The sequence below is a fragment of the Pundamilia nyererei genome, unplaced genomic scaffold (assembly GCF_000239375.1).
Source record: "Pundamilia nyererei isolate P.nyererei 1_Seehausen unplaced genomic scaffold, PunNye1.0 scaffold00161, whole genome shotgun sequence".
Classification (NCBI taxonomy): Eukaryota; Metazoa; Chordata; class Actinopteri; order Cichliformes; family Cichlidae; genus Pundamilia; species Pundamilia nyererei.
In genome coordinates, this window is record NW_005187562.1 from 528,918 (window position 1) to 543,101 (window position 14,184).

At 37.9% G+C, this 14,184-nt stretch overlaps 1 protein-coding gene and 1 long non-coding RNA gene across 5 annotated transcripts in view; both read left to right on the top strand.

Moving 5' to 3' along the window:
• The window catches only part of scml4 (Scm polycomb group protein like 4), a 19,686-nt gene extending 13,565 nt beyond the window's left edge, over nucleotides 1-6,121 (top strand). For all 4 annotated transcript variants that reach the window (XM_005745591.1, XM_005745594.1, XM_005745592.1 and 1 more), the window contains 4 exons: nucleotides 479-608; nucleotides 2,780-2,992; nucleotides 4,082-4,227; nucleotides 4,595-6,121. In XM_005745591.1, coding sequence (XP_005745648.1) covers nucleotides 479-608; nucleotides 2,780-2,992; nucleotides 4,082-4,227; nucleotides 4,595-4,720 — 615 coding nt within the window. In that variant the 3' untranslated portion in view covers nucleotides 4,721-6,121. The remainder of the gene's footprint in view (nucleotides 1-478; nucleotides 609-2,779; nucleotides 2,993-4,081; nucleotides 4,228-4,594) is intronic.
• Nucleotides 6,122-9,012: 2,891 nt separating this feature from the next.
• On the top strand, nucleotides 9,013-9,799 carry LOC106456396 (uncharacterized). Its single transcript, XR_001290529.1, has 2 exons — nucleotides 9,013-9,295; nucleotides 9,491-9,799. It is a non-coding gene; the product is annotated as an uncharacterized LOC106456396 (long non-coding RNA).
• Nucleotides 9,800-14,184: the final 4,385 nt, after the last annotated feature.

Consider the following 14,184-nt stretch of genomic DNA (forward strand, 5'->3'; position numbering starts at 1 on the left):
TAACTGGTTTCGTGAACATGACAGTGAGTTCACTGTACTGTAATGTGGTGGAGCAGGAGATCCACGTCATAGATGTGCAGCTGACAAGTCTGCAGCAACTGTCTGATGCTCTCATGTCAGTATGGACACAAGTCTCAGAGGAATGTTTCCAACATTGCTGAATCCATGCAACAAGGAATTAAGGCAGCTCTGAAGGCAAAAAAGGGCTTAACCGAGACTGTATTTAATAAAGTGTTTGGTGAGTTTATCTGTTGTGGTTGCCTGCCTGCTTTTAAACAAAGCTCACAACAAGATGCTTTTGTCCTCAGCTGTAATGGGCTACAGTAATGGGCTTTAGCCTAGCCCATTAACCAGACTTTATAGTATGTGCTGCATTATAGGAACTCTACAGCTATAGCTAAGGATTTTCTTTCACCCATGTCAGTTTTCAACATGCAGAACCTCTAATTAGCGACTGCATGTGTATGTTCCCCTGTAGCTGAAGCCCCGGATGGTGATGTCCCCTCTAGCCAATTCTCCTCCCAGCAGCACACCAGAGCCAGAGATGGGCTCCATCCCACAGGACGCTGCCATCGTCCCCCATTCTGCCACACCACAGGTCCTGACAGGTAAAAAGACACAAAGACGCGCACAGTTATAATGATCAGTTTTTCCATAAAGAAGCTTGGCCATTAATAATAACAATAGTGGAGAAATAAGCCATTCATTAAAGATAAACATACATATTCCAACATACACATAATCAACCATACGGTCTCACATTCATTCACACATATGCATGCAAACAGATGTGAACTATGGCCCAGAATAATAGGAAGAACGATTGAGGGAAAGCTAACCAATGGTGGTTTTTCAAAATGTGATTCTCATTGTGCATTCACTGGTTGAAGTGATGGTGTGACTTTGTGGCCTCCACCTTCTTCTTTTTTGTTTTGTCTACTTCTTGTATTATCTCCCACCCCCACAACCCCCCATCCTTTACTACTCTGCCTTTGACTTTAATTGAGGGGCAAGATAAAATGCTTCTGTCTATTTTTTTTCCAGTGTGATGTTTCATTTTTGTTCTCTAAATACACTAGTGACTGGTTTTCCCTAATTTATTTATCTAATTTAAACCACAAGTATATGTAGATTTATTTAGGATAAAGGGCTCACACCTTCACACATAACCCAGTTACATATTTTGTTTTCCCTTCCAATCTTCCCAGCCTCTTTTCCTTAGTTGCTTAGAAAATAAGATTTTTAGAAGTACGAATCTTAAATATTCTTTTAAATAGAAAACAAAAATCATACAACCATGCTTTCTTTCATTTTAAAAACATCTTTCCCACCCTAAAGATTAGCCTTGCTTTGAATAAGCAAATATTTAAAGGCTGCCTTTAGTGTATTTAAGGTTAGAGGGGGGAAATCTCATGCGTCAAGGACCAGCCGTTTGCTCTTTGTTCATGCAAATCATGAAAAGTGTTTGATGTCAGACTGTAGACACAGAGATGAAGTGCACATGCGCATATGCATGCAGACAAAAAATCAGCACGATCCCCGTGGTGCCACCCAGACAGATATTGATTTTTTTTTTTCCTCCAGTGGAAAAAAAGCATTTCAGGAGCATCTATGTATATTGGAAGTATACATTTCCTTTTGAGTGACTAATCTTCTAAATCTTATTTTTAACACGCACATATATATAGTATGTGCCGCAGTAATACGTTATGATGTAAAGATCAAAGACGACTTTTTAGCTGTTGCAATGAACTCGTAGATATGCAGCAAAATACTGCTTATATATCTAACTGCTTATATTTGAAAAGTATCAAAATACATTCTGTAGGGCACATGTGCCTTATTGTGTGCATGTGGGAGTGTGTAATCCTTCAAATTTGCATGCCCAGATCTTAATCATAATTGATTTTTCAGAACACAATAGCAGTACATTTAACCTTTGCATGAGCATAATGCAGAAGTAATGCAAAATCATCTTAGTAGCATATTTCAATGTTATAAATCTGTCATTAGGAAAATCTGTATCTGCCTGGTTCTGACTTAACTAGCAAGCATTTACATTATTGACAAGCTGAAAAGCTGGCACAAAGGGAGCAGACTCTGAGGAATTACTGACTATCTTTCATCCATTTCAGATCCATACAGTTACAGACCACGGGGGCTTTAATGCAGCTTACCTAAAGATTAGCTTTGTATTTATTATACAGTTCTTTCTATATTATTCTAGTCTGGTGAAAGGAAGCTGTCTAATATACTATATACACCCAAAGGCTTTATACTGGTCTGAAAATATAGTAAGATATTAAGAATCTTTTTTTCTTGACTCATTATAAATTTCATATGGTCATCACAGTCCTTCTACTTTTTGTATCTATCACCCAGTTTGAACAATACAGCCACACTTGCAGTGTTTTCAGGCTATACATTGAGCTTTATGCAATGATTTTTAAGCTATAATAGCTTGTACTATGTTCAGCATCTTTTTGCTTGTTAATATCAACTAGCGCCTAACACAGTCTAAAGCTAAGGCCAACAGGAAATGTCATTAGCTTTTTAATTTAACCTTGTTTTTTTGCCATTGCCTCAGTGCAACTCAGGCATATCAAGCTTTCATGATAATCCATGAAAGTCGTTTCATTCAGGGTTGTTAGGGTACATCCTCTGATAACCATGATGGGATATCTCACAGTATAATTGCAATGGTCATGTTAAAAAAAGAAACTTTTTTTTTTGTTGGGTTTGGCTTTAACAATGCCACTTCCTGTACTTCCCTCCCCAGCGGAGACGCCATTGGCTGATGATTTTTTATGTGACCCACCGGTGGACTCGAGGCGCTATGCTATAGATCCCAGTGACTCTGCATTCAGCGTCACGACGTCACAGTATCAGATGAAGCAGTCCTACGGTTACCGTGGCAGCAGTTGCTCTGCTACAGCAGGCATGTGCAGACAAGCGTCGAGCCCAGGAAGTCACCAGGAAGGAAACAGAAATGGTGAGGCTATAAATTATTGCCAGGTGCACTTCCATGCACATCACCTGTGCCATTAGTGTTGGTTTATACTTGCATTGTAATTATGTTATCCATATCTTTAGAGATGAAATTATTTAGACCAATGAAGGCCCAGATCACTCATCATTCAAGAGATGTTTGCATTTATTTTCATACGCATTTCTTTAACATCTGCCTACATCTATAGTTGTGCTAGTTTACAGCATAATAATGTCATTTGTGGTGTAAGTGGTTTGGGATGGGTTTCCATCATAGATCTGCCCAAGTAAAGTCACACAGTCAGGTGTGCTGTAGCTTTAGTGTGAGAAACCCTGGAGTTTTTTAGCTTCAATGTAATTGAATTCTGTGCAATGCAAAAAGATTAACCTGAGACCTCTACCGAAATATGCTGCGATCAGCAATCTCTGGAAGACCCACGAGAAGAAGCTTGACATAAGTAGTACACATGCTAATACTGCCTAAATTCAGTGTGACTCAAAGGTAACACTTTGTAAAATTGTAATATACAATTTTTAATTGTTGTTTTCCCTAATTGGTTAGCCTAGGAGGTGACAGTGTCTCTGTAATATTTCCTTCAGACAGAGCTAGGCCAGCTACTTCTAGCATTTTCCAAATCGTCATTATCACAAGCATTGTTTTGCCGACTTATTTTGAAACGATGAGTTGAGAATTTTGGCCGACGCCATCTACGTTATTCGAAACAGGAAGTAAGGAAAGAGAGGGGTTGATTGGCTGAGAAACCAAGTATTCTGCTCAGTAACTTTTTACTCACAAGCTAAATTACACCCTCCTTCATCATCTATGTAAATCTAACTGGGTGAAATTTCAAAATAAAAAACTGCTGCGCTATTAATAAAACTCAAAACTAGCGATTGAGACGTTATCTCTTAAGTGTTTACAGAAGCCAAAAAAACCCCAAAAACCCAGATGAGCAGTAAAGGCTCTTTCGCATCACTTCAGAGTCTATAGACTGTGTTCTAAGTTCTTTTCAGGCAACATTATGAGATCATCAATTTTGTTTTTGTTTTTTAGAATAAAAATTCACCCTGCCTGTCCTCTTTTGCTATCTAGCCTACAGCCCAATGTCAGAAGCTGGAGAGTGCAAGCGTCCTGTTGGTAAGGACCCTTCCAGCTGGGGTGTGGAGGATGTGGTTTGGTTCATTAAAGATGCTGATCCCCAAGCTCTGGGACCCCATGCGGAAGCATTCAGGAAGCATGTAAGTCCGACCCGCTTAATGCCGTGTAACTTAAATACTAAATGTACTGGAACTGAGCTCATTTCCCAACATGCACTGGGGCACAGCTTACAAGAAGCAGGGTATGCTTTCTATTTAAAAATCTCTTATATGACAGCTGTAGCTCAAATTATCTGTCACCCAGTGCCCTGTGGTCCTGAATGTAAATGAGCTGAAATGGAAACTGCATGAATATTATTAAAGAATTTTTAAAGCGCACGAAGGTTTGTCCCAGAGCCTTTTAAATAAGTCACTGTGCTGCCTCCATTTCTCACACAGCACTTGAGTGGAATATTTAAAGTAACCCTTTTTTTCCGTTGCTTTACAACTATATCTTGCTATATTCCAGGAAATAGATGGGGACGCCCTACTTCTTCTGAAAAGCGAGATGATGATGAAGTACCTGGGATTGAAGCTGGGACCAGCGCTCAAACTCTGCTACCACATCGACAGGCTCAAGCAGAGCCGGTTGTGAGCCGAGTCCTCGATCGCCTCGTTAATTTTTAAGAGCAACGAGTCGGTGCCGATTCCCGAAACCTTTCTAAGTCATCAGCAATACATCACGAACGTCTGATCCAAATATATGCTGGCTTTTACTACATTTACACCACACTTTGTCCACAGATTGGACACTGTGACTGTACATGTTAGGACATTTAAGAGCTCAAACAGTTATTTTACTTTTGTCTCTCTTTACTTTGTACCTGAACTGCTATAGATTGTAAATAGTTTGTCGCCAAACAGATGGCAGCTACGGTATATTGAAGTACGACCTGTAATAATAATTTTTGAGCTTGGGCATTGTTAATTTGTGCAGATCATAATCACTGGATACTGTATTATATCATTATAAACTTCTAGGGTGCTTTACCTCAGTAACACATTTAAACTTTACAAAGTCTTGCTGCTGGACTTTTAAGATAGTCCATTTTATCCTCACTTGGTCACGTTTATCCAGGTTAAAGTTGGTGACATGACTTGTAATTAATAACTCAAACTGTTCATTAAGTCGATTTGGAAGTCTGTTGCAAGATAATCTAGAACAAAACAGCGCTGTTACTGAGCCATTTTGAGAGCACAGTTCTCAAACATCTCTGAACTTTAAGTGCACACTTGTTGGCCAAGCAAATGGTTTATGTGCCAAAGACTTGACAATACAAAGTGTACATTTATAATACTGGAATGTGTAAAACTTCATGAGAAAGGAGTGACAGAGCTCATATTTGGAAAAAGTTTTAAAAAATAAAGAAATAAAGAAAGAAGTGATTTGTTAACGTGAAGATTCTGACCACAAACCACACCGGAGTTCGAGTGAAGCGACCAAGATTTTTTACCAGTCGTAGATGTCTGTAATCACACAGTGCTCATAATGACAGGAAGGAAATATGACTTCTTTTTTCCACTGAGGTTGCAATGTAGCATGAGACAAAGCGAATTTAATAAACCTCGTACAACTGGGTGCTCACCGAAACAGATACTACCACTACAATCACTACATTTTACAACATATCTACTCGCAAACTTCACCTCTGTGACTTCCTTCAGGTTACATTCTTCTCATACGTTACCTCTTCAGTCATTTAGAATGGAGCAGGATTTCATCCCTTAACTGTTAAAAAGGGAAACTGCTGTATGTAAAATGTCTCGAGCATTAACATTTGGTTTTTTTTTTTTTGGTTTCTTTTAAACATTGCCATGTCAGAATCAGGGCTATGCAGCCACCAAATTCAGTTTTCTTGTGTGACATTGTACAAAAGGTAGTCATACACAGTATTTGTCAAACTTGGTTAACCAATGCCTTTTTTAATGTGTATAGTACTTGTTACTTACTTTAATTTTGTTTGTTTTTTTCAATGCTTAAATGCTTTGTTTGTACAACACAGACTGATTAGTATCTTTTATGATAAAAAAAACAAACAGTTTCACTTTATCAAACTTGATTTTAAAGACATGCAAGAAATGAACACAAACATTTAGCACATGAGCTATTTCAACAAATGTAAGAATCTCTGGATGTTGTCAATTTTTGAGTTAGTGACCTATGTTAATTGAATTTTGATGTTCTTTACAGTTTGATACTTAAATAAACCTGGCTTTATTTTAATCCTGTCTCGTATTTAACTGGATTTTGTGCTGTTAGTTAACATAAAGGATGAAAGATAAAACTGTGTTTATTTATCTGAAATAGGAGCTGTATGGTAAAACAGACAAAGCAGGATGTATCATAGCCAAGGAACTGAGAATATGATATTTCTGGGATATCAGCATGTATAGAAAATTACCAATGACAGAAATAATACTATCAATTGAATTTATTTAATTGAATTTCTTCTCTTTTTGGAAAACCAATTGTAAATATAAATGTACAAAGGTTTACAAAAAGTACATTTACGGGATGAACTACTGTGAAGTGAGGCACCTATAATACATCCACTGAAGCTACTCAGCCATGGAAACCCATGTCATGAGGTTCTTGGTGCACAGTTTTGTGTTGATAGTAATGCCACAGTTGGTTTGAAACTGCTTTTATTGAATCAGCAGAGCGTGGATGACTTTTACACACCTCAGCACCCGGTGACCCAGCTCTGTAACTTTATGTGGTCTGCCACGTAGTCTGGCTGACTTGCTGTGGTTCCTAAACACTTCCACTTTGCAATAATACATATTGCAAAGTAGACAGAACTGCACTTTGCAAATCAAATGATCATGTTCACATATGGTGCAAAGGCTAGAATGCACTGGTGCTGCAGGTTTTATCCCACAGTATCATAGAGCAGTTAGAATATCAGATTGCTTATCAGCCGTGTTGGTCAAGTTACTTGAAAAAAGTAACCAGTAGCTAATTACTTCCCCCAAAAAGTAATCCCGTTACTTTACTGATTATTTATTTTCAAAAGTAATCAATTACTTAGTTACTTTTTAAAAACACGATTTACAACCTGAATAGGTGATAAAGCGATAGATTTTTCAGCCCAATTCTACTTTTTCTGCATAATCCATCATACAAAATGTAATCAAATGGAAAAGTCTCTTTTTAAAACTTGTTTTATTAGTTTTAATTGTTTAACTTTATGCATCAAGCAAAACTTTAATTATATGCAACATTCTCTGACTGGAAGAAATAAGTTTTCTATTTTCTGCACATTCCAGCACATAAAATAAAATATTTTTTTGTGTTTACACTCACTTTTTCAAATAGATGCAAGTAAAACACAGCAGAAAATAAATAAAGTCAAAGACTAGTGGTCCTGCTGCTCTATTTTCACCTGTAAAGCAGGAGTGGGGTAGGCGGAGGTTTACCCTGGTGCAGGTGAGCCGCAGCGGTCAGTTGAAGAATCCGCGAGTTTATGTTTTTGTCACTTTTTATGGAATCAAACTCAAAATAAGGTCAGTACTTCCACACTTTAAACGCTGCACACTCATACTCTCTCCCGCACTGGATATATTATCCAATTGTTGATCTGCACACAGCTGTTGTCACCAACGTCGCACTTGTCACTGTCATGAGACATCCTCACAAAAAACTCACGGTTTTAGTAACGCAGTAACGCAGCTTTCCTACGGGAAAGTAACGGTAATCTAATTACCGTTTTTGCAATAGTAATCCCTTACTTTACTTGTTACTTGAAAAAAGTAATTGGATTACAGAGATGGGCAGTAACGCGTTACTGCTTATCAGTATTTAGTAAAACCTTTTGCTGTGAAAACAAGCTACAACAAGCAACCACAAATTGCTTTCCAATTTTCAGATTTTTTCTTTGCACTTTCAATAACTAATATTACTATTATTACTATATTACTAATAAGTGTTCATTTAAGCTGTGATTTGATTGTTGATATAGAAACACATGATAAAAACTGAAAACCAAACAGGTCATTTACAGATTCAATTATAAAAAGAAAAGATTAATCAATTATAGCAGAGGCTAAAAGCATCACAAAGGGAAAAATTCACAAACCTCAGCGACACAGGAATTGACTGCTACATTCACATGCCACTTTATTAGGTAAATCTTGCTATTGCTTTTAGCTTCGGAACAGCCTTAACAGTTCATTGCACAGATTCAATAAGGCGCTGAAAATTTGCCTCAAGATTTTGCTCCATGTTGACATGATAGCATGACAAGATTTGTTGGCTGTAGATCCATGATGCAAATGTCATACTCCACCACATTCCAAAAGTTGCATACCTTGGTTGTGACGACGAGTGGTTATTAGAGTTACAGTTACAGCTTGAAGCAGTCTGGCCATTCTTCTCTGACCTCTGGCATCAACTAGGCCTTTTTCACCCAAAGAACAGCCACTCACTGGATATTGTTTTCTTTCCAAACAGAGTAGCGGTGTCTAAAATACTCAGACCAACAACAATAGCACATTCAAAGTCACTTAAATCCCATTTCTTCCCCATTCTGATGCTCAGTTTGTACTTTACAATGTTGTTTTGACCATGCATACATACCTAAATCCATTCAGCTGCTATCCTGTGATTGGGTAATTAGAAATTTATATTAATGAGTAGCTAAACAGGTGTGCCTAATAAAGTAACCACGAGTCTATGATATTTTGAAAAACGTATCTAGAAATTAAAAGAAACACTGTAGTAAACACTTAGTTTATAAGAAGAATGGTCTTAATAAAGAATTTATTTATTTAGTTAATTAGGTATTTAGGTACTTAGTTGCTATTTTCTCAACTTTAGCTTGTCTGCTAACCTTCTGCTACACACTTCAGCCAGTAGGTGGAACGCTTGAGCAGTTAGCTAATTGCTAGTAAACCCAGCACAAGAAGAAGAAGAAAAAGACTCGCAGGAGTTCACTTCCTGTATTAAGATTTTCATGCTTCCACAAATGTGTGCATCTGTCAGACAGAGGTGAACATGGCAGACGTCTCGGAGAGGACACTACAGGTCGCCGTTGTGGTTTCTTTCGCTGCCGGCTTCTTGGCGGGGTGGCAGGCGAACAGAATGAGGAGAAGGTTTCTGGACTGGAGGAAAAAACGGCTCCAGGAAAAGCTATCAGAAACACAGAAGAAACTGGATTTGGCTTGAATGGTAATGCCATATTTATGACGACACGCTGTTGAGTTACAGAGCTTAGGATATGTCGGTTAGTAAAGCTTCGAGTGGACAAAAGTGATGCGTATTAATTGCTGTTATTTGCACAGTATCGCTGTGATGAATTTATATACGTAACACAAGTCACTGTTGTCATAGTTTGTTTGTCTAAAAGTGTGTCTTTCCTGTAAGGTCTGCGGTATGAGGCTCTTGGATTCTGGATGTGGATCCTACACCATGTTTGTGACCGAGGGAAGGAAATCTGAAGATGACCTACCTGTATGCTGCACTACCTGTATTTGTCTGCCACGCCTTTCAATTTAAGACTCTAATTCACTCTAAACCAGTTCCATGAAAATGGAAGCAACAGCATTTTGTTGTTGTTGTTGTTCTGCTAACAAAAAGGGAGTGGTGGCCCTGTCCCCAGTGCTGTTCTCTGCCAACATGTCTCCATCTCTGTATTTGTCAAATCAGGTCAAATAAATTATTTTGTTCCTTTTTTTTCCTATGTTGAAAGTCGTTATTCCACAATGATGTTCAGGACTTCAGATAATGTGGTGATATATTATTGAAGCTGGCACTACACTCTTACAACTTAAAAGTTACCTAAACTCTATTACAAATAAGTGGGATTATAATTTTCTCCTTATAGCATAGGAACTCACAATGAAAGGAAAACACGCAGCACTCTTTCCTTCAGCCTAGTAAACTTTAACTGACGTTTCTATCGATAAAAATTTATTATGTGAATAACTGCGCCATCTGCTGGATGAACGCCAAAGTCACCTTAAACAGCTCCATTGGGAGCCATGATTACACTAATTGATTGTTTTGTGTGTGTGTCATTTTGTCCAAGACTCGGGAAAGGATCAAAAGGCAGAGGTTCATTTAAAATACAGTATTATGCAAAAATTTTCAGGTACCTGTCAGTTCTTGATATTTTGCTAGTAAAATGGGAAAAGAGTGCAGCAGTTTATTAGCTAAAGCAGAATGTTTACAATTTTAATAACGTGGAAAATCAGTATTTGGTATTTGGTCTTTGTTCTTGTTCTTCCTAAAGAGCATTCAAGGCTTTTCTTTGGGCATTGGCTGCCTTTTGTTCTGTTCTCTGTCAAAATGAACCCCCACTGGTTCAATAATGTTAAGGTCCGGGCTCTGAGGAGGCTAATCCATGACCGATAGTGTTCCACTGTGTGTTTTTCTATCCAGGTATGCTTTCATTGTTTTGGCAGTGTGTCATTCATAATTCCATTAATTTTTGACAACCTCTCCACAACACCACTGACTGAAATGCAGCCCCAAAGCCTCCACTATGTTTTACAGATAGCTGTTGCAACTCTATGTTGTACCTTTCTCATGACCTCCTACATAAATACTGACAACAACTTCAACCAATAATTTTAGATTTGAAGGCATCTTTCTATAAGATACCACTGATGGCATAACTCAGCCTTTTCTCCCTGTTTCCCTTCCCTAAGAATGGCTTCTTGACAGCCACCCTTCCACTGAGACATTTCTGATGAGGCTTCAGTGAACAGTAGAGATGCCAGATGGATCTTTCAGGTGCTGTGTCACGACTTTGCTAGGTTTTGTCTTATTACTTTGGGACATAAAATTGCATGAGTGTGTATGTGAGATTATTTACGACATAATAGCGATGAACACTGGTTAAAACAGCCCCTGAAAAAAATTCTGGGGAATCACTTCTCATATATCTCCACATAACAAGCACTACTTGGATTTTTCTGACTTGTTGTGTAATAACACAGATTTTTTTCTTCTTTCTCGTTTTTGCATTTTCCCCCCTGTTATTTGATACCAATCATGTATCAATGGATTACTCACAGAAAAGATGCAAGAATCCAGGATTTTTCCTGGATTGGGGAATCGAAATGGATTTGCATTTATATAGCAGTTCCTAGTCTAACTAGGAACTGTAGTCTAACTCAAAGCATGTTAGACTACAAGCTGTTATTCTATTTGATAGAAATCTAAAGGCAAACTCATAACTGGAAAAATACTAGAGTCGCTGTCTAGGCTGTAGACGTTGATGGCGATTCAGTAACACAATTGCTAAAACCAATTAAGTTGTCCAAAAGTATGACTATTACTGGGATAATATGGTTTACACACCTCAATGCGGCACAATTAGCCATTTTTACAATTGTCATGGTACCGTACTGAGCCCCGGTGTCCCTGGGAGACATAAAACCTGGAGTAAGTACAAGCTAGTAAAACTAGCTCCTGTCTGGTGAACAGCATCTTCAAAGGTGCAAACTACCACAACCAGCCACAAAAAATTATATCTCACATCTGTACCTGTGTTTTGTATCTAAATACACATTTACACCCTTCATGTTGATTTGCCATGACTTCCATTGGCCTGAAGTTGTGCACCCTCACAGCTTATCTATAGGTGGTGCTAGTGATCTTTGTTAGTTCATGCTTACAAATCAACTTTTTGCCTACAGCATTCCAGTCACTGGCTCTGAAATGAGATCTTGTGAGCAGATCTCTCTTTTTCATCATCACCAATCTAGTGGGCCTATTACTATGTCTCAACAAGCTTTTGGCAAGACTTTAAAAAGTCCTTTTTTTCCTGAAGCACTTCATCAGTGGCTTGATGAGAAAGAAGGTGGAGAGGATACTGAAGGGGGATCAGGAGAGGTTAAGCTGACAGATAAATGTTTAAAAAAGTGTTCTCTGGGTTTCAACTATTTGGATGTCTCGGTTTATTTATTTGTCTTATACAGCACTCAGAAAAAATATACTAAACATCAAAATCCTTCTGAATCTGCCAGGGCTCAGCATCAATTTGTTCTGTGTGGAGATTTTAAGAGATTCATGTTAAAAGGGATACAATTAACGCTAATTTCTAAGGTTGGCTTTTAATTACCTTGATTACTTTAATTAACATGCTAACTCTAAAGTTAGGGTTTGGGTCATATACTATTAAGTTAATGTGAAGCTTTTAAATTAAGCTGTGTAAAACTATCAACACTCCCTGTATAAATTATTTTTTAATGATTGCAGTGATTTGCAAATCTCACAAACCCATATTTTATTCACAATAGAACATAGGAAAGACATCAATCAATCAGCTGGCTGTTTAAACTGAGACATTTCACTATGGAAAAAAAACCATTAGCTTATTACTTTGGTCACCTTTGTATCTGGACATCATACTTTTTGTTAATGTTGATTTATTAATCATTGTTGCCACTCCTGCCCATCAAGGATTAGGTCCACTACTTTATTGTGTCTTATCAGGGGATGAAATGTGTTAGTTTTTTCTTTCTTCTTCAGAAAAGAAGAATATCGTGCTATTTTTCTCTGACATAAGATGCTACCTCCTCCTTTCATTTCATGAGGCGCCAAATGTTATCAGTTGATGCAGGCAGGCCAGATCAGCACCTGCACTCTTCTACTGCAAAGCCATACTCTTGTAATAGATGCAGTTTAGCTCTGTTTTGCTAAAATCTGCAAGGTCTTCCCTGAAAAGACGTTTTTTGGATGGGAGCTTATATTGCTCTAAAACCTGTAGATATCTTTCAGCATTGATTGTGGCTTTCCACCAATACTCCTACATGACAAAGCTTTACACTACATTTGTACATGGCACAGACAGTGATTTTTTGAAGTGTTCCTGACCCCATGAAGTGGTTTCCATGCCTGTTTATAAGGTTGGAAGATCACAGATGTCCACTACTGATGTTCAGCCATGTCCCTTACGCACAGAGATTTCTCCAGATTGCCTGAATCTTTTGTTTGTATTATGCATTTTAGATGATGAGATATTCAGTGTCTTCAGAATTTCACATTTACAGGAAATTATCCTAATATTTACAGATGAAGACTGATGAAACTCTGCCTCTCTAAGATGTTCTTTTTTCATATGTACTCAAGTGGATTAGTTGAAAATGGTTCCTCCAGCTGTTTCTTTGTTGTACCGCTTGATTTTCCAGCCTTATGTTTCCCCTGTAACAGTTTTTATTATAATGCACTGTGTGGCAGGCCAGGCAGGACCCAATAGCAGGACTCAGAGGGAAAAGGATTAACTGAAAGATGCAGATGAATTTAGAAACTTAATTACACACAAACTCAGACAAAGAAGAAAACTATGAGCTAAGAACTAAGGAAACTGGGACCCTACAAGAAAATACAGAACTTACAGAAGACACAGGGACACACATACACAGACTCAGGCAACATAAACACAGACTGATGAGAGAGGGGATGCAAAACTGAACATAATACATGAGATGGGAGACTATCAAAATAAAATAGGAAGTAACGCACACAGAGACTCAGACTAAAACACATAAACTTGACACTGGGACTGGACCACAAATGAATCAACATGAAAGGAAAGGGAAACCAGGTAGAACACAGAAAGACCAGACAGACACAGGAATATGACCGGGAACGCTACAGATGACAACAAGAGATGCTGATGACAAGACAGAGACGAGACCAGGAACAGACTAGACACGAAGGAAATCGTGTCTAGTCTGAATAATCACAAGACCGTAATAAACGCAAGAAAGGGGTTGACAACAGTTTCTCAGTTTAAACACGTGATATGTTTTCTATTCTACTGTGAATAAAATGTCAGTTTATGAGAACTGAAAATCATGGCATTCTGTTTCATTTACATGTGATATAGCTTTCCAACGATTTGGAAATTGGGTTGAAAATACACAACTTACTGTGGCTACATTAAGTAATCTGGTTAAATAACACATTCATTGCCTTTAAAAATAAAAGCATATTTTTTTCCTTTAGTTTCACTGACTTTCAGTTTATATTCACTGAATGGTATAGCCTTGTTTTTAAGGGGACAAAAGATGGATGACAGCTTAGCCAGAATTAAAAAGTGTGAGAGA